This window comes from Macrobrachium nipponense, chromosome 3 (genome assembly GCF_015104395.2).
Source record: "Macrobrachium nipponense isolate FS-2020 chromosome 3, ASM1510439v2, whole genome shotgun sequence".
NCBI lineage: Eukaryota > Metazoa > Arthropoda > Malacostraca > Decapoda > Palaemonidae > Macrobrachium > Macrobrachium nipponense.
Window position 1 is genome coordinate 47,031,200 of NC_087202.1, and position 26,065 is coordinate 47,057,264.

The 26,065-nt window shown below is 37.4% G+C and overlaps 1 protein-coding gene and 1 long non-coding RNA gene across 3 annotated transcripts; both read right to left on the bottom strand.

Annotated features, from left to right (window-relative positions):
• Nucleotides 1-758: 758 nt before the first annotated feature.
• LOC135221743 (titin-like) lies at nt 759-25,987 on the bottom strand. 2 transcript variants are annotated; one of them, XM_064259548.1, is made up of 5 exons: nt 25,870-25,987; nt 19,377-21,770; nt 18,458-19,317; nt 18,113-18,209; nt 13,808-16,440 (listed from the first exon to the last, which is right to left on the bottom strand). In XM_064259548.1, exons 2-5 carry the CDS (start codon nt 20,488-20,490, stop codon nt 14,420-14,422), a joined length of 4,092 nt encoding a protein of 1,363 aa, XP_064115618.1. In that variant the 5' UTR covers nt 20,491-21,770; nt 25,870-25,987; the 3' UTR covers nt 13,808-14,419. The 2 variants fall into 2 exon arrangements, 1 of the variants encoding a protein (XP_064115618.1); XR_010316080.1 differs by lacking the exons at nt 13,808-16,440; nt 18,113-18,209; nt 18,458-19,317 and adding an exon at nt 759-1,035 and having other exon boundaries at nt 21,645-21,770.
• Nucleotides 5,257-9,464, bottom strand: LOC135221741 (uncharacterized). The gene is made up of 2 exons (XR_010316079.1): nt 9,393-9,464; nt 5,257-5,811 (listed from the first exon to the last, which is right to left on the bottom strand). It is a non-coding gene; the product is annotated as an uncharacterized LOC135221741 (long non-coding RNA).
• Nucleotides 25,988-26,065: the final 78 nt, after the last annotated feature.

A 26,065-nucleotide genomic window follows, 5' to 3' on the forward strand; every position in this document is an offset into this window, starting at 1 on the left:
CAGTGGCCAATCATATAATAAATGTATGTGTAGGGAGAGTTCCTAAAAGTGCATACCATACGTCCATTTAACATAAGCCAAAGCAACGAATAGTTGCCACATTTGCGAAATGGATATGATGAATGTATGGTCTCGCCATCCCCATATTTGTGCCAAGACAAATCTTAGTTTGGAAATAGGAGAGTGAGCGGAAGAAGGATCTCCTAAATAGGCTAAAGAGGACTGTATTCCTTCTCGCTCTGTCCGCATTCTTTCCTCATTTCCCTCCTTTTTCAAATTCTCAGTATCTACCATCTGTCCCGCTCCCCCCTTACCCTTAGGGAAGGCAGCAGCACCTACTAGATCCACCTCCCTTCCCCCTACCCAGTGACGCCCGCCCTCCCTCGGCAGTTTATGTTAGCCCTGTGAAGCAGTGTCTGACAAGACTGGCGTCCGCAAGGCTCAAAAGTATTTCAAGAGCTTCTATTTTTGTTGAGATAACTGACAGTTCAGTTTTTTAGTCGATTTCTTTGCATTTTATTATTTTTTACTTTTCAATGAATCGTCGTCAGTGATAAGACAAAGGAATATCTTATCAGCACCAAGGTATATTATCAGCACTTATCGTATTTGATCAGCAGATGGGAGATATTGAAAGATTATGAAGGACATAAACAAGTTTCTTTACAGGAGCCTTGGAGGTGAAGCGTTGTGCAAAGAAAAAATAACACAGTATTTCTTTCATTCATCGTAGATCAGCAAAGGATCGTAACTTAGAGTAGTGCTCAAGACTTTATTTGAACAAACAGCTCAGCTCTGCAGTGACAAATTATATACACGTATACATACACGTTTAAAAGTGATATGTACAGACACAAGCTTAAATGAACGTATGCGTAACATGTTTACTTTAGATACAAATACAAAATAATGATGAACTTTCTGATCCGGTTTTTCACCAGTCATTTCCAGAGCCAGAGCGCACAGTACTCTTCGTTCCTCATTGCTTCATGCATCATTTGCATGCGCTTGAAAATCTTCAGAAGACAACATTTCCTATAACAAAAAGAATTCAATTGGAAACAATGACTAATATTTAAGGACATCATATGAAGGCAAATATGCCCTTTCCCATTCCCAGGAAATATTGGAAAATCATAAAAAAAAAAATAATAAGAGGAATGACTCAAAGGTCGGGTTAAGGAACTATTTCAGGTATTCCTGCCGCAATCCATATTATTTTGGTAGAAATGGAAGATCCGACCGCCTGGGAGCTCTTGGCACATTCCAGGGCTATATAGATATCATTGGGGGGAATTCCTTGACCACTGGAACTCGGAAGAAGAAGAATCCAGCGACGGTAAAAAAGAGAGTCCTGATCTCCCTTTGAGATTGATTTGTTGGTCGGTCGACGCCATATTCTTTGCTGTTTTTATCGGTATTTTTGACTTGGCCACTCTTATCTTGCCGGTTCTTGAATGCATGGACATTTTGAATAACAAAAATAATCTCGTTTTTCATATTACATTTCCGGCACATGGGTGAGATGTTTTTCCAGCTATTGTTCTTTGGATATGTCTGGTTCTTAGGAATAATAGCAATAATAAGAATAATTAAATCGAGGAATCTTTATGTATATGAACACAATTTAAAATGTCTTAACTTTAATTATTTGGAAATTTTATTGTGTGGAAGCTTGCTGAGTACCTTTGTGATCTTTTGGTTTTTCATAATACTAAATGATGATTATCAATAATAACAGTATTGATAAACGTCAGGTCGTTTGCCCGCTTGGCTGATTCATATGCTTTTCCAGAAGCCAACTATTTAAGTCAAGTTTGAGTTCCTTACATATGTTTATATAAATAATATTAAAGTAACTCATTCCCTCAGGTCCTGCGCACAGATCATCGGTATCCTGATGACAACGATTCACAACATTGCATGGATGGATGTTGGGAGCTCATCAACAAACATCCCAGTAACTGATGTCATTGAGACAGGCTTGTGCTGATGGTAAGTCGATGAGATGCTGAACGCATTAACAACTATGAAAGTTTGGTTAAGTACACATCCTTCTTTTGCTCCGAAGAAGCGCTCGACCTGTAGCAGCAAATTGAGTTTTTATGTAAGTTGAAGTAGCAGCGGTACTAGTAGCCTCATGGTGTTTTGTCTGCAAAAAAATATGTATTTGTAATTCGGTGGATTTTCTCTCCGTTCCTAACATGCCTTTAATGCGCAATCCTGTGCATTGATGATATATCACCGTTAAGGATGATCAGTTGTTTCAGGACCTTGTATATTTTCCTGTGAAAGGTTTGCCCTTGGTAACAACAAGAAAAGTCTCACTTCCGTCGATGAACTAGTAGAAGAGCAAATTAATCGTATCCTCTAGGTCTACGGTGATATCTGCCGAAGTATTGATCGTCTGAGACGCTGACCATTCTGAGAATTACATTTTTTTTCGATGCAGCAAATATGTTCCAAACCAGCCGTCTAATGATTTTGGTTTCAAGCTTCATAAATAACGGTTAGAAAAAATCTTTGAAAAAGCCTTGATGCTTATTTTACAACTAATAGTGTTTTGATCTAAGGATAAGATGTCCTGGCAAGAACTGATGATGTCTGTAAGTATCTGTGAATTTTTTTGAATGTTATTGATAGGAAAACTACGCTGGAACCTGACTACCGTATAGAGCGGCAACCGTAAAAACCTTTTCCAACCAGGTATTGACTGCTTGGAAAAGAACCGATAAGTAGAAGTTTCACAAATCCGGGCATCACCGGGTATTTTTTTTAGTACTACGTAGTAATGTTATCAAAATTTTGGATGGATTGATATTGCTTCTGTATAAAAGGGGCTCTGAAATTGATGTTGAAGTTACAGTAAACGTATAAGTTCATAATGATTTGGGGGTGGGTGTCGTCAGACACAGAATAGGTGTAATCTGTTTAATAAAGGTTCCCGTGAAGAATAGACGACTAAGATACGGCTCCCTTTTTTCCATATCATACTATAAATTGGTCTGAACAATTAAAAATGGGGGAAAAAACCCCGAAATTTTCCAGCTTGCCTCAGCATTGGAATTTCAGTGGAAGTATGTATGTGGGTAGAATGTTGCCGCGACAGGTTTCTGTATCTGTGAGTGATATGTTTCACCGTACTTGGTTCATAATGCTTTGTACAGTAGGGAATGTATGTTTGCCATTTATCCAGCAGAAATGACTTGAAAGTTTACATTGGAATGTAAACTGTGCAATTTCGAATGCTTGTGGCGTTGCTGATTTGCAAATGTTGATATATTGTATGGTGATTCCATTGGTGGAGGAAGTGTATGAGAACAAGTTGGGATAAAAGGTGATTGATAACGAAGGGGTGCAGAGTACCTCAACAGTATTGCCTGGAAAAATCATGCTAAGAAGTCCTAGTTTCAGCTATTTCACGAATTGAATCAGTGAATTTCAGGTCTGTAAGTGTGTCCAGGCACAAATGAGGACTATTGTATCATGTCTGGGGTAAGGAATTTTAGGAATAGATATTTCATGGTGAATTACATGTGGAAATTGGTGATTACCAAAGACCAGTTTATAAGAAGTAAGTTTTAGGGAATGTGATACATTAGGAAACAGAAATAAGAACATTTAAAGATTTGGGTACATTTCCTGATGTTACGAGAATGCGTTTGTGTCCATTTTCATAAGAATTCGGTTATCAGAAACGGAAGTGTAATTAAAAGTATCTACTTGACAAAGGTGTGGGCAACATATTAGGAAGATTTGTCGGACTAGGTTAAGACATTGTTAGAAATGGCATACGAGAAACTTAAAGCAAGCAACACTTTATGGCGTTCCAATGATAGCGCATGCATGAGTGGAAGGGAAAGTAAATTTGTCTGCTTCAGGGAAAACATTTTAGCGTGTCTGTCTGAAGAAAAGATTACCATTTAAAGATTTATTACAGGAGGCAAAAAACTGAATGTGATATTTGAAGAGTATGGAAATCCAGAGTCGTAAATGTAGCCTAAATTCATTTATGTCTAATTCCGGTAACTCAGAAAATCACGAAGAGGGGAGGAATGATCATTCAAAACTGATCGTTTTAATTTCTGAGAATGGTGGTCAGAATCCTGTCAAGTTAATTAAAGTTAAATTGGCACTTAGATCCTTAGATCCTTATCGAATCCTGGCATTCGGAAAGACTACGAATAAAGGAACTGACAAGCACCGATATTGCATATATTCATAAGAATAGCTAAACTTCGTCAGTTTGGCGATATGACATCTATTAGGAATGCTATGGTGTGTATATATATATTATATAAGTATAGATATACTATATATGTATATTATATATGATATATATATTATATTATATATATATTATTAGGGATATATAGGTATATATATATATATATATATATATATATATATATATATATATATATATATATATGGGAGGTTTGCTTGGCAATGTTGGTTCTCTAAATTCAGGAATGTTAAGAGAGAGTATGTTAGTATTTAGATTGTTTAGATTCTTGTATTTAAAATTCAATAATAGTGAGAAAGGAATAGAACTGACTTTTATGTCGGGAATTTGTGTCTGATAAATTAGAGGGGTTAAGTTTACAAAAGGCTAAGAAAAGTAATGTTTATTTGTTTTCATTTTTTTTCTGGTGTTTAAGAAATTCATTAATATGAAAACGTTGCTGTACTAAAGGTTGATGTATTCGGTAAATTTCTGGTCTGAATCGGCGTCGGTGACCCTGGTAGTTGTGACGCCAGATAACTCACAATCAATCAATCAATCAATCTGGTCTGAATGCAGGAATTTTTGGAATGTTAATGTTAAAATATTAATACTTTCCCTATTCTGGTGTTGTAAAAAGGCATCAGTGTGGGAGAGATAATGAACTGAAGTCTGATATGTTCGGAAATTTTAAGCCTGGTAAATTTGTTGGTTTAAATTCAGGAATATTGGGAAGGTTAGCATTGCAATGTTTATAACTTTCTCTTTTGGTATTTGAGAAAGCGATGAATATGGAAAAAATGATGAACTTAAAGCCTGATACGCTCGGAATTTGTGTCTTAATTTTAGTGGTTTAAATTCAGTATGGTCAGAATGAAAATGTTATTGCTTTTCTCCTACAAGTATAAGAGAATCTAAATTCAGAAAGACTGGGAAAGATTGTAATATAATGTTTATACTGGCCTCCTTCTAACGTCTGAGGAATCGATGAATGTGAAAAAGACAATGTATTAAATTCTGATATATTTGGAATTTCTAGGCCTGAAAAGTTTGTCTAAAATCAGGAATGTTAGGAAAGGTAATGTGAACATTTGTGTAAGTTTCTCTTTGTGGTATTTGAGATATAAATGAATATGGGAAAGAAAAAGGACTGTTGTTATACCTGTAAGGGATATCCAATTCTTGTAAATTTGGTGCTCTAAATCCCGAAATATTAGGGAAAGTTTTGATATTTATACCTTAGTGATTCGGGTATTTGGTAAAGCCATTAATATGGGAAAGTAAAAGAACTAATGAGAGGCGCACATATCAGGTAATTCTTAAGGCAGATGAATTTGCTGGTATAAATTCAAGAATTGATATTAGGTAAAGATAAGCTAAAGTATTTTTACCATTGTGATTTAGGTATTTGGGAGAGTCATTAATGTGGTAAAGGAAAAGAACTGATGTTGGACATATCAGGAAATTCAAAGCCAGGTAAATTTTGTGATTTAAAGCCAGGAATATTAGGGAAAGTTAGGTTAAAATAATTGTACCTTTGTGATTCAGGTATTTGGGAAAGCAATGAATATGGGAAGGTAAAAGAACTGATGTTGGACCAATTAAATTAGGAAAATTGGTTTTAAAAGCCAGGTTAAATTTGTGGTTGTAAAAAATCCAGGAAAGTAAATTTAAAGGAAAAGTCAAGTTAAAAATTATTTATACCATTGTGATCCAGGTTCTTGGGAAAAGCGTGGAATAAATGGTTAAGGTTAAAAGAACCTGGGAAATGTTGGAATTAAATTAAGGAAATTGGAAAAAGCCAGGTTAAATTTGGAAAATTGTTGGTAAATCCAGGAGTATTAGGGAAAGTTCAAGTAAATATTTAATTACCATTGTGATCAGGTTCTTGGTAGAAAGCAAGTTGAATTATGGTAAGGTAAAAGAACGATGTTTGGAACAATAGGAAATTGTAAGCCCAGGTAAATTGGGTGGTGTAAATTCCAGGAGGTTAAATAAGGGAAAGGTCAAGTTAAATATTTATTAACCATGTGGGATCCAGGTTCTTGGGAAAGGCAAAGTGAATATGGAATTAAAATTTTTGTCCCCCAATAAAGGAAACCTGAAATGTCGGGAAAACAATTAGGAAATTGTAACCAGGTAAATTTGGTGGTGTAAATCCAGGAGTATTAGGGAAAGTCAAGTTAAATATTATACATTGGATCAGGTTCGGGGAAAGCATGTAGCAATATTGTAAGTAAAAGAACTGATGTGGACATATAGAAATTGGAAGCTAGGTGAATTTGGTGGTGTAAATCCAGGAGTATTAGGGAAGTCAAGTTAAAATATTTATACCATTGTGATGCAGGTTCTTGGGAAAGCAGTGAATATGGTAAGGTAAAAGAACTGATGTTGAGCATATTGGAAATGTAAGCCAGGTAAATTTGTGTGTAAATCCAGGAGTATGGGAGAGGTCAAGTTAAAAATATTTTATACCATTGTGCTCCAGGTTCTTGGGAAAGCCAGCTGAATATGGTATGGCAAAAGAACGAACTGAAATCGTGGGAAACATATTAGGAAATGTAAAAGCCAGGTAAATTTGGTGTGTAAATCCAGAGTATTAGGGAAAGTCAAGTTAAGGGAAAGGTCAGTTAAAATTTAAAATACCAATGTTGGGAATCCATGTTCTGGGAAAGCCAGGTGGAAATATGGGTAAGGTTAAAAGAACTTGATGTTGGAAACCAATATTTAAGGAAAATTGTTAAGGCTTGGTGGAAATTTGGTGGGTAAATTCCAGGAGTATTAGGGAAAGTCAAAAGTTAAAATATTTATCATTGTGATCCAGGTTCTTGGGAAAGCAAGTGAATATGGTAAGGTAAGAACTGAAAGTTGGAACATATTAGGAATATTGAAGCTTAGGTGTGAATTGGTGGTGTAAATCCAGGAGTATTAGGGAAAGTTCAAGTTAAATATTTATACCATTGTGACCGCAGGTTTCTGGGAAAGCAGTTTGGAATATGGTTAAGGTAAAAAGAAACTGATGTCCGGAATATTAGGAAATTGTAATTCCAGGGTAAATTGGTGGTGAAATCAAGGAGTTAATTAGGGAAAGTTCCAAGTTAAAATATTTATACCATTGTGGATCCAGGTTCTTTGGGAAAGCAGTGAAATAGTAAGGGTAAAAGGAACTGAAAAAATGTTCGGAACATATTAGGAAATTTTGTAAGCCAGGAAATTTGGTGGTGTAATTTCCAGGAAAGTTATTAGGGAAAGTCAAAGTTAAAATATTTATACCAATTGGTGAAATTTCCAGGTCTTGGGAAGCAGTGATATTGTAAGGAAAAGAAACTGAAATGTTGGACCATATTAGGAAATTGTAAGTCAGGTAAAATTTGGGTGTGTAAATCCAGGGAAAGTATTAGGGAAAGTTCAAGGTTTAAAATTAATTTATACCATTGTGATCCATGGTTTCTTGGGAAAAGCAAGTGAATATGCGGAAGGTTAAAGGAACTGATGGTTGGAAAACATATTAGGAAATTGTAAGCTAGGTAAAATTGGTTGGTGAAACCAGGAGTATTAGGAAGTCAAAGTTTAAAATTATACATTGTGATCCAGGTTCCTTGGGAAAGGCAAGGAATAAATTTGGTTCAGGTAAAAGAAAACTGAAATGTGGACCATATTAGGAAATTGTAAAGCCAGGTTAAATTTGGTGGTGTAATCCAAGGAAGTATAGGGAAAGGTTCAAAAGTTAAAATTTATTCTACCATTGTGATTCCAGGTTCTTGGGAAAGCCAGTGAATATGGAAGGTAAAAGAACTGGAGGTAAGGGACATAAAATTAGAAACTTGGAAGCCAGGTAAATTTGGGGGTTGGTAAACCTGTAATATTAGGAAAGCTTCATTTCTCCCTAAGGTAAAGAGTTAAAATATTTATACCATTGGTGTAAATCCGGTTCCTTGGGAAAAGCAATTGAATATGGTGGAGGTAAAAGGAACTGATGTGAATATTTAGGAAAATGTAAGACCAGGTAAATTTGGTTGTGTAAATCCAGGAGTATTAGGGAAAGTTCAAGGTTTAAAATATTTCTTTAACCATTGTGATGAGTTCTTTGGGAAAGCCAAGGTGAGTATGGTAAGGGTAAAAAGAAACTGATGGTTGGAACATATTAGGAAAATTGGGGGTAAGCCAGGTAAAATTTGGTGGTGTAAATCCTGGTAATATTAGGGAAAAAGTAAGTGAAAATATTATAACCATTGTGAATCCAGGTTCTGGGAAAGCAATGAATATGGTGAGGTAAAAGAAATGATTGGTTGGACAATTAGGAAATTGTAAGCCAGGAAATTGGTGGGTAAATTGTGGGTCAGGAAAATCAGTTGGAGTATTAGGGAAAGTCAGGTTAAAAGAAAATATACCATGGATTGCCAGGTTCCTTGGGAAAAGCAGTGAGTATGGGGGTAAGGTAAAAGGAACTGATGTTGGAACATATTAGGGAAATTGTAAGCCAGGTAAAATTTTGGGGGTGTAAATCCTGTAATAATTGGGAAAGGTCAAGTTAAAATATTTATTAACATTTGATCCAGGTTCTTGGGAAAGCAATGAATATGGTGAGGTTAAAAGAAACTGATGCCGGGACCATTAGGTAGGAAAGGGTAAAGTTGGTAAAGGTGTAAATCCAGGAGTATTAGGGAAAGTCAAGTTAAAAATATTTATACCATTGTGATCCAGGTTGGGGAAAAGCAGTGAATATGGTAAAGGAAAAAGAAACTGATGTTGGACATATTAGGAAATTGTAAGCAGGAAATTTGGTGGTGTAAAATCCAGGAGTATTAGGGAAATCAAGTTAAAATATTATACCATTGTGAGGCAGGTTTGGGGGGAAGCAGGTAAATGGTATGGTAAAAGAACTGATGTAGACATAACAGGAAAGTAAGGCATGTAAATTTGGTGGGTAAAATCTGTAATATATAGGGAAAGTCAAGTTAAAATATTTATACCATGTGATCCAGGTTCTGGGAAAAGCAATGATATGGTAAGGTAAAAGAACTGATGTGGACATATTAGGAAATTGTAAAGCCAGGTAAATTTGGTGGTGTAAATCCATGAGTATTAGGAAAGTCAAGTTTAAAATATTTATACCATGTGTGTTCCAGTTTTGGAAAGCAGTTGAATATGGTAAGTAAAAAGAAACCTGATGTTGGACATATTAGGAAATTGTAAGCGAGGTAAATTTGGTGGTGTAAAACCAGGAGTATTAGGGAAAAGTCAAGTTAAAATATTATACCATTGTGATGCAGGTTCTTGGGAAGCAGTGAATATGGTATGGTAAAAAAAGAATGATGTTAGAAATAACAGGAAATTGTAAGCCAGGTAAATTTGGTGGTGTAAATCCAGGAGTATTAGGGAAAGTTCAAGTTAAAATATTTATACCATGTGATCCAGGTTCTTGGGGAAAGCGTTGTGAATATGGTAAAGGTAAAAAGAACTGATGTTGGACATATTAGGAAATTGTAAGCCAGGTAAATTTGGGGTGTGTAAATCCCGGAGTATTAGGAAAGTCAAGTTAAAATATTTTATACCATTGTGATCCAGGTTGCTTTGGGAAAGCAGTGAATATGGTAAGGTAAAAGAAACTGATGGTTTGGAAAATATTAGGAAATTGTAAGCCAGGTAAATTTGTGGTGGAAATCCAGGAGTATTAGGGAAAGTCAAGTTTAAAAATAGTTTTATACCATTGTGATCCAGGTTCTTGGGAAAGCAAGTGAATGTGGTAAGGTTAAAAGAATGATGTTGGACATATTAGGAAATTGTTAAGCCAGGTAAATTTGGGTGGGTGTAAATCAGGAGTATTAGGGAAAGTCAAGTTAAAAATTTTATACCATTGTGAGCAGGTTCTTGGGAAGCGTGTGATATGGTATGGTTAAAGAACTGATGTTAGGACATAACAGGAAATGTAAACCAGGTAAATTTGGTGGTGTAAATCCTGTAATATTAGGGAAAGTCAAGTTAAAATATTTATACCATTGTGATCCAGGTTCTTGGGAAAGCAGTGAATATGGTAAGGTAAAAGAACTGATGTTGGACATATTAGGAAATTGTAAGCCAGGTAAATTTGGTGGTGTAAATCCAGGAGTATTAGGGAAAGTCAAGTTAAAATATTTATACCATTGTGATGAAGGTTCTTGGGAAAGCAGTGAATATGGGAAGGTAAAAGAACTGATGTTGGACATATTAGGAAATTGTAAGCCAGGTAAATTTGGTGGTGTAAATCCTGTAATATTAGGGAAAGTCAAGTTAAAATATTTATACCATTGTGATCCAGGTTCTTGGGAAAGCAGTGAATATGGTAGGGTAAAAGAACTGATGTTGGACATATTAGGAAATTGTAAGCCAGGTAAATTTGGTTGTGTAAATCCAGGAGTAATAGGGAAAGTCAAGTTAAAATATTTATACCATTGTGATGCAGGTTCTTGGGAAAGCAATGAATATGGTAAGGTAAAAGAACTGATGTTGGACATATTAGGAAATTGTAAGCCAGGTAAATTTGGTGGTGTAAATCCAGGAGTATTAGGGAAAGTCAAGTTAAAATATTCATACCATTGTGATCCAGGTTCTTGGGAAAAGCAGATAATATAGGGAAGGTAAAAGAACTGATGTTGGACATATTAGGAAATTGTAAGCCAGGTAAATTTGGTGGTGTAAATCCAGGAGTATTAGGGAAAGTCAAGTTAAAATATTTATACCATTGTGATCCAGGTTCTTGGGAAAGCAATGAATATGGTGAGGTAAAAGAACTGATGTTGGACATATTAGGAAATTGTAACCCAGGTAAATTTGATGGTGTAAATCCTGTAATATTAGGGAAAGTCAAGTTAAAATATTTATACCATTGTGATGCAGGTTCTTGGGAAAGCAGTGAATATGGTAAGGTAAAAGAACTGATGTTGGACATATTAGGAAATTGTAAGCCAGGTAAATTTGGTGGTGTAAATCCAGGAGTATTAGGGAAAGTCAAGTTAAAATATTTATACCATTGTGATCCAGGTTCTTGGGAAAGCAGTGAATATGGTATGGCAAAAGAACTGATGTTAGACATAACAGGAAATTGTAAGCCAGGTAAATTTGGTGGTGTAAATCCAGGAGTATTAGGGAAAGTCAAGTTAAAATATTTATACCATTGTGATCCAGGTTCTTGGGAAAGCAGTGAATATGGTAAGGTAAAAGAACTGATGTTGGACATATTAGGAAATTGTAAGCCAGGTAAATTTGGTGGTGTAAATCCAGGAGTATTAGGGAAAGTCAAGTTAAAATATTTATACCATTGTGATGCAGGTTCTTGGGAAAGCGGTGAATATGGTATGGTAAAAGAACTGATGTTAGACATAACAGGAAATTGTAAGCCAGGTAAATTTGGTGGTGTAAATCCTGTAATATTAGGGAAAGTCAAGTTAAAATATTTATACCATTGTGATCCAGGTTCTTGGGAAAGCAGTGAATATGGTAAGGTAAAAGAACTGTTGTTGGACATATTAGTAAATTGTAAGCCAGGTAAATTTGGTGGTGTAAATCCAGGAGTATTAGGGAAAGTCAAGTTAAAATATTTATACCATTGTGATGCAGGTTCTTGGGAAAGCAGTGAATATGGTAAGGTAAAAGAACTGATGTTGGACATATTAGGAAATTGTAAGCCAGGTAAATTTGGTGGTGTAAATCCAGGAGTATTAGGGAAAGTCAAGTTAAAATATTTATACCATTGTGATCCAGGTTCTTGGGAAAGCAGTGAATATGGTAGGGTAAAAGAACTGATGTTGGACATATTAGGAAATTGTAAGCCAGGTAAATTTGGTTGTGTAAATCCAGGAGTAATAGGGAAAGTCAAGTTAAAATATTTATACCATTTTGATCCAGGTTCTTGGGAAAGCAATGAATATGGTAAGGTAAAAGAACTGATGTTGGACATATTAGGATATTGTAAGCCAGGTAAATTTGGTTGTGTAAATCCAAGAGTATTAGGGAAAGTCAAGTTAAAATATTTATACCATTGTGATGCAGGTTCTTGGGAAAGCAGTGAATATGGTAAGGTAAAAGAACTGATGTTGGACATATTAGGAAATTGTAAGCCAGGTACATTTGGTGGTGTAAATCCAGGAGTATTAGGGAAAGTCAAGTTAAAATATTTATATTGTTGATCCAGGTTCCTTGGGGAAAGCAGTGAATATGGTAAGGTAAAAGAACTGATGTTGGACATATTAGGAAATTGTAAGCCAGGTACATTTGGTGGTGTAAATCCTCTAATATTAGGGAAAGTCAAGTTAAAATATTTATACCATTGTGATGCAGGTTCTTGGGAAAGCAGTGAATATGGTAAGGTAAAAGAACTGATGTTGGACATATTAGGAAATTGTAAGCCAGATAAATTTGGTGGTGTAAATCCTGTAATATTAGGGAAAGTCAAGTTAATATATTCATACCATTGTGATCCAGGTTCTTGGGAAAGCAATGAATATGGTGAAGTAAAAGAACTGATGTTGGACATATTAGGAAATTGTAAGCCAGGTACATTTGGTGGTGTAAATCCAGGAGTATTAGGGGAAAAAAAAGTAATGTTAAAATATTTATAACATTGTGATCCAGGTTCTTGGGAAAGCAGTGAATAGGTAAGGTAAAGAACTGATGTTGGACATATTAGGAAAAATTGTACCAGGTAAATTTGGTGGGGTGTAAATCCAGGAGTATTAGGGAAAGTCAAGTTAAATATTTTATTTTACCATTGTGATCAGGTTCTTGGGAAAAGCAATGAATATGGTAAGGAGAAAGAACTGATGTTGGACTATTTAGGAAATTGTAAAGCCAGGTAAATTTGTTGGTGGTGTAAATCCAGGAGGTATTAGGGAAAGTCAAAAGTTAAAATATTTATACCATTGGTGATGCAGGTTCTTGGGAAAGAATGAATATGGTAAGGTAAAAGAACTGATGTTGGAAATTATTGGTAAAATTTGTAAGCCAGGTAAATTTTGGTGGGTGTAAATCCAGGAGGGGTAAATTAAAAGGGAAAGGTTTTCAGTTAAATTAATTTAAAATAACATTTTGGAAATTGCAAAGGTTCCTTGGGAACAAGCGATGAATAATGGTAAGGTTAGGAAACCTGGAAATGGTTGGGAAATAATTAAAGGATGTAAGCGGTAAAACTTTGGTGGTGTAAATTCAGGAGTAATTAGGAAAGTTCAGTTAAAATATTCATACCTTGTGATCAGGTTCATGGGAAAGCAGTGAATAGGTAGGTAAAAGACTGATGTTGGACATATTAGGAAATTGTAAGCCAGGTAGATTCGGTGGTGTAAATCCAGGAGTATTAGGGAAAGACAAGTTAAAATATTTATGCCATTGTGATGCAGGTACTTGGGAAAGCAATGAATATGGTAAGGTAAAAGAACTGATGTTGGACATATTAGGAAATTGTAAGCCAGGTAAATTTGGTGGTGTAAATCCAGGAGTATTAGGGAAAGAAAAGTTAAAATATTTATACCATTGTGATGCCAGGTTTCGGTGGGAAAGCATGAATATGGTAAGTAAAAGAACTGATGTTGGACCGGAGTATGGGAAAAGTTAAAATATTTATACCATTGTGATGCAGGTTCTTGGGAAAGCAATGAATATGGTAAGGTAAAAGAACTGATGTTGGACATATCAGTAAATTGTAAGCCAGGTAAATTTGGTGGTGTAAATCCTGTAATATTAGGGAAAGTCAAGTTAAAATATTTATACCATTGCGATCCAGGTACTTGGGAAAGTAATAAATATGGTAAGGTAAAAGAACTGATGTTGGACATATTAGGAAATTGTAAGCCAGGTAAATTTGGTGGTGTAAATCCAGGAGTATTAGGGAAAGTCAAGTTAAAATATTTATTCAATTGTGATCCAGGTACTTGGGAAAGTAATAAATATGGTAAGGTAAAAGAACTGATGTTGGACATATTAGGAAATTGTAAGCCAGGTAAATTTGGTGGTGTAAATCCCGTAATATTAGGGAAAGTGAAGTTAGAATAATTATACCTTTGTGATTCAGGCATTTGGGAAAGCCATAAATATGGTAAAGTAAAAGAACTGATGTTGGATATATCAGGAAATTGTAAGCCAGGTAAATTTGGTGGCGTAAATCCCGTAACATTAGGGAAAGGTTCTGATACAGGTATTTGGTAGAGCCATGAATAAGGGAAATTAAAAGTACTGATGTTGGACATATCCATGAAATTGTAAGTCATGTAAATTTGGTGGTGTAAATCCCGGAATATTTGGGAAAGTCAAGTTAAAATATTTATACCTTTCTGATTCAGGTATTTGGGAAAGCCATGAATATGGGAAAATAAAAGAACTGATATTGGACATTGGAAATTGTATGCCGAAATTTGGTGGTGTAAATCCATAAATGTTAAGAAAAGTTAAGTTAGAATTTTTATTCCATTCTGATTCAGGTATTTTATGAATCTCAGAATGTGGGTAAAGGAAAGAATTGATGTTATACATATCAGGAATTTCTAAGCCTGTTACATTTCCTTTTGTATATTCAGGAGAGGTACGGATATTTAAATTGGCATATTTATTTTTTCCTGATCTTGACATATGTTCGAACCATGAATCTGGGAAGGGTAAAGAACTGAAGTTAGAAGTAGTTGTTATATTCAAGTTTGGCAAATCTGGTACTCTGAATGTAGGAACATTATGGAAATTTAAGTATAAATATTTATTCTTTTCTAAATCTGTTAATTTGTTAAACCACGAATCGGAGAAACGGTCTTTTTCAGTTGGAGTTCCTGATTTTGGATCATTAGGGAAGGTCAAGTTAAAATGCTGAACCTTCTCTAATTCTAGTATTGGAGAATTCCTTGGATTTTTGCTCGAATAACCATTGTGGTTTGACGTGTTTCTCTTTTTTAAGCCCAGTAAATTCTGTAGTCTGAAATCTGAAATTTTATAGGAAGTAGTGTTGATAGATGTTATTTCAGGCATTTGAGGAGTTACCCCTTGGGAAACTGATGTTGGGAAGTTATTCTTTTCTAATTCAGGAAATTGAGGTGAAAATCTCAGTGTTCGATGAAAAGGTTTGTTAGATATTATTGAGATATTAAATCGTGGTTCAGGAATCTGTGGGAAAGATATATTGGGGAGCTTAGGCTGTGGAACTTTAGGTATCTGAGGGTTTATATCACGAATATTTGAAGGGTTAAACAGTGGTTTAGAATATTTGAGAGGTTTTAGTCTTGGACTCGGTGGTGAGGATACATTTGAAAGTTTAAGCTGTGGAATTTCAGGTGAATGAGGATTTACATAATTATGATTTGATGTATCAAATATTGGCCCTGTTGGTAAGTTATGGGTCATGTCACGGACATTTGACATGTGAAAGACAGGTTCAGTTAAATTGGGTGATCTTATCTCTGGGATCTGAGGATTAGATGGATCTGGGAGCTTAGACCTTGGAATTTTTGGTAATTTAGAGGCGAGGTTAGATTGAGGAATTTGAGGTTTTGCAGGAATTGTACCTGGGAAGTTTGAGGTTTCAAACACACGATTTGGTATACTGGGTGGTTTTAGCCCTGAAATCTGAGGAACAGGAATGTCACTAATTTTATGCCATGGAATTTCAGGTAACTTTGATGATTTTAACATTGGAATCTGAGGAACATGTATATCGGTAACTATAGGCCGTGGATTTTCAGGTAGTTTCAGTGCACTGCGTGGTTCTAGCACTGGAATCTGAGGAAGAGGTAGATCACTAATTTTAGGCGACAGAATTTCAGGTGCTTTAGGTAAAGTGGATGGCCTAAGCATTGAACTCCTAGGATCAGGTATATTTGGAATTATAGGCTTTGGTATTTCAGGTAGTTTAGGTAAAGTGGCTGGTTTTGGCACTGAAATCGGAGGCTCACGTGGTATTTCAAGTAGCTTTGGTAGACTGGGTGGTTTGGGCACAGAAATCGGAGGCTCACGTGGTATTTCAGGTAGCTTTGGTAGACTGGGTGGTTTGGGCACTGAAATCGGAGGCTCACGTGGTATTTCAGGTAGCTTTGGTAGACTTGGTGGTTTGGGCACTGAAATCGGAGGCTCAAGTGGTATTTCAGGTAGTTTAGGTAAAGTGGGCGGTTTGGGCACTGAAATCTGATGCTCACGTGGTATTTCAGGTAGTTTTGGTAGACTGGGTGGTTTGGGCACTGAAATCCGATGCTCACGTGGTATTTCAGGTAGTTTTGGTAGACTGGGTGGTTTGGGAATTGAAATCGGGCTCCACGTGGTATTTCAGGGTAAAAGTTTAGGGAAGTGGGTGGTTTGGGGCTGGAAATCTGATGCCAACGTTGGTATTTCAGGTAGTTTTTAAGGTAAAGTGGGTGGTTTGGGCACTTGGAAATCCGATGCTCACGTGGGTATTTAGGTTTTCGGGTTTTGGTAGACTGGGTGGTTTGGGCACTGAAAATCGGAGGCTCACGTGGTTTATTTCAGGTAGATTAGGGAGACTTTGGGTGGTTTGGCACTGAAAATCTTGATGGCTTTCACGGGTTGGTATTTCAGAGTTTTGGTAGACTGGGTGTTTTTTGGGCAAACTGAAATCTGGAGGCTCCAATGGTGGTATTTCAGGTAGTTTTAGGTAAGACGGGTGGGGTTTGCGGCACTGAAAAATTCCGGATGCTCACGTGGTAAATTCAGGTAGTTTAGGAAAGTGGTGGTTTGGGCACTGAAATCGGAGCTCCGTGGTTATTTCAGGTTAGATTAGTTAGACGGGTGCGTTTGGGCACTGAAATATGATTGCTTCACGGGTATTTCAGGTAGTTTGGTTAGATGGTGGTTTGGGCACTGAAATCGAGCTCACGTGGTATTTCAGGTTAGTTTGGTAGATGGGGGGTTTGGGAACTGAAATCGGAGGATCACTTGGTTTTTATAGCTTTGGTTCGACTAGGTGGTTTGGGTACTGAAATCGGAGGCTCCAACTGGTATTTCAGGTAGTTTAGGTAGACTTGGTCTTTGGTACTGAAATCTGATGCTCACTGGTATTTCAGGTAGCTTTGGTTGACTGAGTGGTTTGGGCACTGAAATCATGAGGCTCGCGTGGTATTTCAGGGTAGTTTAGAAACGTGGGTTTGTTTGAGCACGAAATCTGAATGCTCACTTTGGGTATTTCAGGTAGCTTTGGTAGACTGGGGGTGGTTTTGGGCAACTGAAATCGAGGCTCACGTCGGTATTTCAGGTAGTTTAGGTAAAGGGGTGATTTGGGGCACTGAAAATCGAGGCTCACGTGGATTTCAGGTAGTTTAGGTAAAGTGGGTGGTTTGGGCATGAAATTCAGAGGTTCACGTGGGTATTTCAGATAGTTTAAGGTAAGTGGGTGATTTGGGCACTGAAATCAAGAGGCTCCCGTGGTTATTTCAGGTAAGTTTAGGTAAATGGGTATTTGGGCACTGAAATCAAGAGGCTCACGTGGTATTTCAGAATTAAGGTTTAAGGTAACGTGGGTGTTTTGGGCACTGAAATTCTGATTGCTCACTTGGTATTTCAGGTGTTAGGTACTGGGTAGTTTAGGCACTGAAATCATGAGGGCCTGCACTGGTATTTCAGGTAGTTTAGGTAGACTGAGTGGTTGGCACTGAAATCGGAGGCCCACGTGGTATTTCAGGTAGTTTAGGTAAAGGGGTGGTTTGGGGGGGGGGCCCACTGAAACACGGATGCTCACGTTGGTATTCAGGGTATTTTTGGTAGATGGGTGGTTTGGGCACGAAACCGATGCTCACGTTGGTATTTAAGTAGTTTAGGGGTAGAACTGAGTGGTTTGGGCACTGAAATGGAGGCCCACGTGGTATTTCAGGTTAGTTTAGGTAAAGGGGTGGTTGGGCACTGAAATCCGATGCTCACGTGGTATTTCAGGTAGTTTTGGTAGACTGGGTGGTTTGGGCACTGAAATCTGATGCTCACGTGGTATTTCAGGTAGTTTAGGTAGACTGGGTGGTTTGGGCACTGAAATCTGAGCTTCACGTAGTATTTCCAGGTAGTTCGGTTAGAGTGATGGGATGGTTGGGCACTGAAAATCGGGAGGCTCACGTGGTATTTCAGGTAGTTTAGGTTTAGAGTGGGTAGTTTGGGCACTGAAAATCGATGCTAAAGTGTATTTCAGGTTAGTTTAGGTAGACTGAGTGGTTTGGGCACTGAAATCGGAGGGCCACGTGGTATTTCAGGTAGTTTAGGGAAAGTGGGTGGTTTGGGCACTGAAACCCGATGCTCATGTGGTATTTCAGGTAGTTTAGGTAGACTGAGTGGTTTGGGCACTGAAATCGGAGGCCCACGTGGTATTTCAGGTAGTTTAGGTAAAGTGGGTGGTTTGGGCACTGAAACCCGATGCTCACGTGGTATTTCAGGTAGTTTTGGTAGACTGGGTGGTTTGGGCACTGAAATCCGATGCTCACGTGGTATTTCAGGTAGTTTAGGTAGACTGAGTGGTTTGGGCACTGAAATCGGAGGCCCACGTGGTATTTCAGGTAGTTTAGGTAAAGTGGGTGGTTTGGCACTAAACCGATGCTCACGTGGTATTTCAGGTAGTTTTGGTAGACTGGGTGGTTTGGGCACTGAAATCTGATGCTCACGTGGTATTTCAGGTAGTTTAGGTAGACTGGGTGGTTTTGGCACTGAAATCTGATGCTCACGTAGTATTTCAGGTAGTTTAGGTAGAGTGGGTGGTTTGGGCACTGAAATCGGAGGCTCACGTGGTATTTCAGGTAGTTTAGGTAGAGTGGGTGGTTTGGGCACTGAAATCCGATGCTCACGTGGTATTTCAGGTAGTTTAGGTAGACTGAGTGGTTTGGGCACTGAAATCGGAGGCCCACGTGGTATTTCAGGTAGTTTAGGTAAAGTGGGTGGTTTGGGCACTGAAACCCGATGCTCACGTGGTATTTCAGGTAGTTTAGGTAGACTGGGTGGTATGGGTACTGAAATCGGAGGCTCACGTGGTATTTCAGGTAGTTTAGGTAACGTGGGTGGTTTTGGCACTGAAATCTGATGCTCACGTAGTATTTCAGGTAGTTTAGGTAGAGTGGGTGGTTTGGGCACTGAAATCGGAGGCTCACGTGGTATTTCAGGTAGTTTAGGTAGAGTGGGTGGTTTGGCACTGAAATCTGATGCTCACGTAGTATTTCAGGTAGTTTAGGTAACGTGGGTGGTTTGGGCACTGAAATCGGAGGCTCACGTGGTATTTCAGGTAGTTTAGGTAGAGTGGGTGGTTTTGGCACTGACATCCGAGGATCAGGTATATCAGGAATTATAGGGTGTGGTATTTCAGGCAGATTGGGTGATTTTGGAGCTGAAATCCTTGGAATAGGTATATCAGAAATGATAGGCCTTGAAATTTCTGGCAAATTATCTAAAGAGTGTTTTTTTTGCACTGGAATTCGAGTAATAGGTGTATCACGAATGATAGGTTTTGAAATTTCGGGTAGATTAGGTAAAGTGAGTGGTTTTGCTACAGGATTCCGAGGAACAGTCATATTAGGAATTATAGGCCACGGAAGTTTAGGTAGTGTAGACTCTACCACTGGAATCTTGGAAATATATGTTTTTGTGAGCTTTGGCGCTGAAAGGTGTCTATGAAACGGGGTCATATCACTGAAAATTGGTGCATATGAAAATACAGATCTAGGTAAATTTTGTGCTATAAAAATGGGTCTCGGAGGGATATAGTGTATGTTTTGTGGTGGAAGTGTTAGTTCTGGTGCTGGGTGAGATGTAGAAGAGAAAGGGGTGAATGGGAAACTTATTCTATGAAACTGTGGTTTAGATATATCAGGCATTGTAATATCTTGCAATGGGAAAAATGGTATGTCAGGGCTCTCATTCATTGAATGTTGTGGTGTCTGAGGCAGAGCCACAGTACGGAAAGGTAAAAACGGGAAATTTGTCTTAGAAGGTAATAATTTTGGAATAAGATAAAATCTTTTGTCCTGAATAGAAACTGATAGTTCACCAAGATCACGAGTTGTGGGCAAAGTAGCAAGGGGCCTTTGAGGGGCTATTAAATCGGATGCATGAGGATCCAGCATCCAGGGTGCATCGATCTCAGATTCTTTCAGCTGTTTAAGAAAATAGTGCAGAAAATTGTGTATATCTGTTGGTTGCAAATTCAGTAGCTTTTCTTTTTTGCTTTTGGGTGTCTGTCTCACAATGTATTCTTCCCAAGGCAATATAAGAACGTTGTATGGAATGTGGTCTTGTGGGTTAATTTTTCTCCAGTTAGAAGGAAAGGACTGGAAAACCATATTCTCGAACCAGTAAGGGAGGATTTAGATGGATTTTGGAAATCATATCCATTGGGTTGAGAGCTTGCTGCCCTAAACAGATTTTCAAATGATGAAAAAGAATCTTTAAAAGTCAAGTTCATTTCTGAAGAATAAATTTCATTGGGTAAGTAAGATACGGCTTCTATAGGGAATAACGGTCTTCGAATGTCAGTCATGTCAGCACTGGATGTAATGTTTGAGAAAGGAAACATTGATCCCATAAGGAACTTCAAGAAAGGCAGAGACGCCTCGGAAAAATATTTGGGGAAAATATAATTTATAGCTTTGATCTCCAAAGGCGCACAAGACTTTTCACTCTTACGTCGAGTATTGTCTGGTTTTTCACTCCGCTGACGAAATGGAGTTTGCTGTGTTGTAGCACCTAAGTCCTCAGTACGGTTATCGCTTTTAATGTGGCTTTGGTTGTTTGTCCAGGAGAAGCTTTTCAGATTGTTGTTGACGTTAGAGACTGGAGAGTCAATCGAGTCCAGTTCAGTGCTGTTTGGCCAGTGGCTGTGAAGAGACCCCTTCTCTCCCATTAGTAGCCCTCTTGATTCTAGCTTCTCCATTTTCTCACTGTTTATGACATTACCATATTTATTGCTATTGAGTGTTCGCAAATGAACATCATTCCTGTCGTCCATGCGTCGTAGGTCAGAATGAGTCACTACCAAACCTTTATCATTCACGGGATGAGTACTATCGGGATTTATTTCTTTTACTGCATGTGTGAAATCTTTCATTTTTTCACTGTGTAAGCCAGGAAATCTTGGTTTAGGAAATGGGTCGTTCTTTTCAAGGTATTTTCTGACATCGTGCTTTGAGTCATAATTATTTTGCTGGTGGTAGTTCTCACCAACACGGAATTCTTTTGGCGTAATAATTAGTGGAAAAGGCCCAAGATTCTTCGCTACCGAATATTCCTGACCGTATGAGCTAAATCGCCTCGAGTTCTCGTATTGTAGCGGCCAATATTCACGATAAGTCCGGCGATCTTGCAGGGAGGGACCCAGGTTTGTTTTGCTGTTGTAGATTTCGCGTATTAATTGGCCATCTTTCAGGGGCATTCCTAATGATGGATGACCATGACGTGTATCCCTTAGGGTCCCTGGAAACTCCGGGTTGTATTTTACCTTAGCCCTGACAGCATCCCATGGATTTCTGTGGAAGGTAGTATCATAAGTGACGTCGTCATCGTAGGTGCTGCTTCTGGTGCAGGCCAAAACATTGCATAGGATCAGCAGTGATACCTTCAGCATCTGAAAACAAGAAATTATATAAAAAAAAAGAAATAATAAAGTTAGAAAGAAATGTTTACGACAATGAATTTGACTGCATAAAAGATAACGGCAGAGTAGATAAGAAGTTTTAGGCTAATTTCCTAATTGCCATATTTTATTTATGATTCCTACTGATAATAGAGCGACAATTTTCCCATCTCGTAGAAAATGGCTCATTTTGTTTAACATATTTGTTTGTTTGTTTGTATGTTTTTTTTCCTAGATGCCCCATCACTACGATAGGTTTCCTATCAAAGTCTAAGCCTATATGACCTTATCTTCTGTGTTTTCCTCAAATCAGATCTGAATTTACCCAGAATTTTTCATTGTTTTGATGAGCGTTCTCTCTCTCTCTCTCTCTCTCTCTCTCTCTCTCTCTCTCTCTCTCTCTCTATATATATATATATATATATATATATATATATAAATATATATATAGGGTTTATATTTTTGTTGTTTTTTCCTTCCGGAAACGGATCTGGGATCTCCTCTGAGAAACAAATATCCTTACCATGGGACTACAAACATATATATATATATATATATATATATATATATATATATATATATATATATATATATATATATATATATATATATATATATATATATATATATATATATATATATATATATATATATATATTATATATATGTATATATGTATATATATACACACACACACACACACATATATATATATATATATATCTATATATATATATATGTAATTTAATATTATATTATATAATATATTATTATATATAATATATATATTATATTATATAGAACTGCTCGTTCCCTCCTTGAAAATGTATTCTAACACTTAAAATGGCCTTGCCTTGAGGGACGAGAGTTAATACAAACAAAAATCTACGGCAGAAGGCCGATATTATTGAAACAGGAGAAATTTACATAAACTGTGGACTTCCATTTGAATGAACTATACATTTAAGTTACTGGTAGGTCCAGAAATTAATGAGGCTCTTAATTGCAGGTCAACTGGAAACACGTGACTGGGAAATGAATCAGACGCAGAGCTAGGAATTTGCGCAAAGTGGGTTATTTCAATGCAAGTGTTATTCCAAAGGGTTCCCATTTTCTCCCACAACCAGGCACTGTATTTGTCTGCAAAGAGATTGCATTCAAGCATCAATACTAAGGCGAGGGACACATGGGAAACATTACACACTACTTGCTCTTAACATTACATATTAAAGCTCACTTAAGGGGGCATAAAATGACCGGGAGTTTAAACAGGAAGGAATACTATTTACTAAGGGGATGTTTAATATCCTTACTAGCATCACAAAGGTACAGCATTGAACCAAAATTGGGGAGTGAGAAGCTGAACAAAGTGGGGGGGGGGGTGGGGGGGGGGGGGGGAAGTTGCCTTGGGAGAATGAAATGAAATACAGACAAGAGGCAAAACCGATTCACTGACTGCTAGAATTTACATCTCACAGTACTGGAAATCCTGGGTCTGGTAGTCTTCTCATCTGCTGATATTTCTGTGCACTATGGACGGTATAAGAACACTTGTGGGATCCCCCAGAGGAAGCTGGGGAGCAAAAGGTGTGGAGTGGAGTCTGCAGGGTTAGAGAAAGTTCTGAGAGAGAGCTGCTGTGGCCCTGTCCTTTTAAAATATCAGCCTGGATAGACCCTTCCCTCATTTAGGACACCTGTGGAGAGTAAATATAGGCAGCCAATGGGAGTAGAGATGATTTAGGGAGAACGTAGGCTTTCAGTTCAGAGGGGCAACTCGAAAATGTGTGCAATTATTCATAGAGGGAAATTACTTATCCTCTGTTCTGGCTTAAAATCCTGAACAAATATATATATATAATATATATATCTATATATATATATATATTATAAGTATATATATATATTATATATATGATATATATGTAATGGAATATATATAATTAAATATATATATATATATAATATATATATATTATGTATATATATTATGTATGAATTATGTATGTATATACTTATATATAGTTTGTCTTTGTAGTCCAATAGGAAGGATGCTTCTTTCTCCACGCGGAGATCCCACTCCCATTTCCGAGCAGGCCAGAGCATTTTAAGTTGGTCCAGGTAAATTCAGTTGTCAACAGATTTTGGTAAATTCAGATGTGCCCCTGTTGACGTAAGCAGTGAGTTAGTATGTTTAGTATCAATGGACTGGTGGATTGCAACCAGGGTGGATCATAAGCCAGCAGCCTCATCCATGGAAGCTTCCTGAAAACCTGATGACAAACACCACCTAAAGCACACACATTTATATACTACATGTATAACAAATGCCCCTAGATAACTAGCATGTAGAAATAAATTCTACATCGTTGACGTCCCCAGTATGGGAGCTTGCCTCATATATATATATATATATATATATATATATATATATATATATATATATATATATATATATATATATAAACATACATGCAATAAGCTACAAATGTCCTTTAATATCTAATTCACTCTACCTCGAAATTAATATATTTTCCTATATGTTAACCAAAGGGGAATTTTTAGTTGATAAGAAATTCGTCAGTTCATGGACGCAAACCATCGAACCAAGAATTCAGGATGTACAGTGAAGCTCTTTATCCATAAGACTATCACAAGAGGTATAAGTTAACCTACAAATCCCTGGCGCGCTCAGATATTCTTGTTGTAGAGTGGACATCAATCCACCTTGACCTTGATACTTTTGTAGTGCTTTTGTCGCACGTAGCAATATTATGAGTCTTACCGCATCACCGTGAATCATATACGCATTAAGCTACAAATGTCCCTTAATATTTAATTCAATATACCTCGGAATTAATCTATTTTCATATATATTAACCGAAGGGGAATTTTTAGTTGATAAATAATTCTTTGTCTCATGGGCGCAAACCACGTTAACTTATGCCTCTCGTGATAGCCTTGTAGATAAAGAGCTTCACTGTGCATCCTGAATTCTTGGTGCCGCGGTTTGCACCCATGAACCGACGGATTTTTTATCAACTGAAAATTCCCCTTTACATATCTCCCACTCGGTATAAACTGAACATCACACCCATATAAGCAGCCTTCGTTGTTTTTCCATTTACATTTAGCATCATCACTATACTCGGGTTTTTCCATTTGTCCACCCGCCTGTGGTGTTTGCGTATGGTAACACTGCGTCCCGGGCTTTAGATAGTTACATTCAGCTTACATTCAACATTTATAATATATCCTATTTCGAATATTAACGGTGTAATTCGCATACAGTAAATTATTAAAACACTTTTCAGTTGCAAATGTACACCCAGATATCCTTTTATTTACCTTAAACATACACAGCGTAACTACTTAAAGCCTGGGACGCAGTGTTACCATGCGAAAACACCACAGGCGGATGGACAGATGGAAAAAAACAGAGTATAACTTCCCTACAAAAGAGTTGGGTAAGCAATTCTTGCTCATTGAAACCTACTCCACAGCTTTTGAGGAGCATCCACGTCCCATTTTGCAACAGTTTCTCTGTCACTTCTCCGCTCTGTTATTCTATACAGTTCGCACCAGGTATTCTATAATGCCTGTATGAGTCAACTACCCCATTTTTTACCAACTAATCTGTCTTTCATGTGCCGATTCCATTCATACCCTTTGCCATTATTCCATGCATGTAAATATATGTATATACTATAATACGATGAGATGTTTGGAGCTTTGCGTAGACATGAGAGAGAGAGAGAGAGAGAGAGAGAGAGAGAGAGAGAGAGAGAGAGAGAGATGGAAAAGGCCGCTCAAGAACGCGCTAACACGTATACGCATACAGTAATGCGATTGGAAGTGTGCAGCTTACTTGATCATGAGAGAGAGAGAGAGAGAGAGAGAGAGAGAGAGGTAGCTCAAGGACGAGCTAGCACAATAGTAGTAGAATAAAGTAACGAAGTTTCTCAACACGTAACAACTTTGCATTAACCACCTTTGATGAAGTATGGGGACGTTATGTACATTGACCAACGAGGAAATCCGAAGCACCGAAACTAGAATGAAGTCTCAAAGAAACCTGAAAGGTAAAACTCACCATCTCTTTTTAGAATGTAATAACCAAAGAGATAAAACCTCAGAACGGAAGCTCGTCCTCGTCTAATCCATGATCACGGGACAACTGGTGCATCCGAATTCCGAAGAGAGTCTATGTTTCACCAAATAAAATCAGTCGTAACAAAAAAGTGGAGGGAGAAGGGGCGGGGGGAGGGGGTGGGGGGTTAAGAGTAAGG

What these genes read in the sequence shown, in the direction of transcription:
- LOC135221743 (XM_064259548.1), bottom strand. Translation starts at nt 20,490, where the DNA reads ATGGTTTTCCAGTCCTTTCCTTCTAACTGGAGAAAAATTAACCCACAA. An exon ending in ACCCACGTTACCTAAACTAC is followed by an intron (nt 19,318 to 19,376) that starts CTGAAATACTAC and finishes TACCTAAACTAC; the next exon opens with CTGAAATACCACGTGAGCCT. An exon ending in ACCCAGTCTACCAAAACTAC is followed by an intron (nt 16,441 to 18,112) that starts CTGAAATACCAC and finishes TACCAAAACTAC; the next exon opens with CTGAAATACCACGTGAGCAT.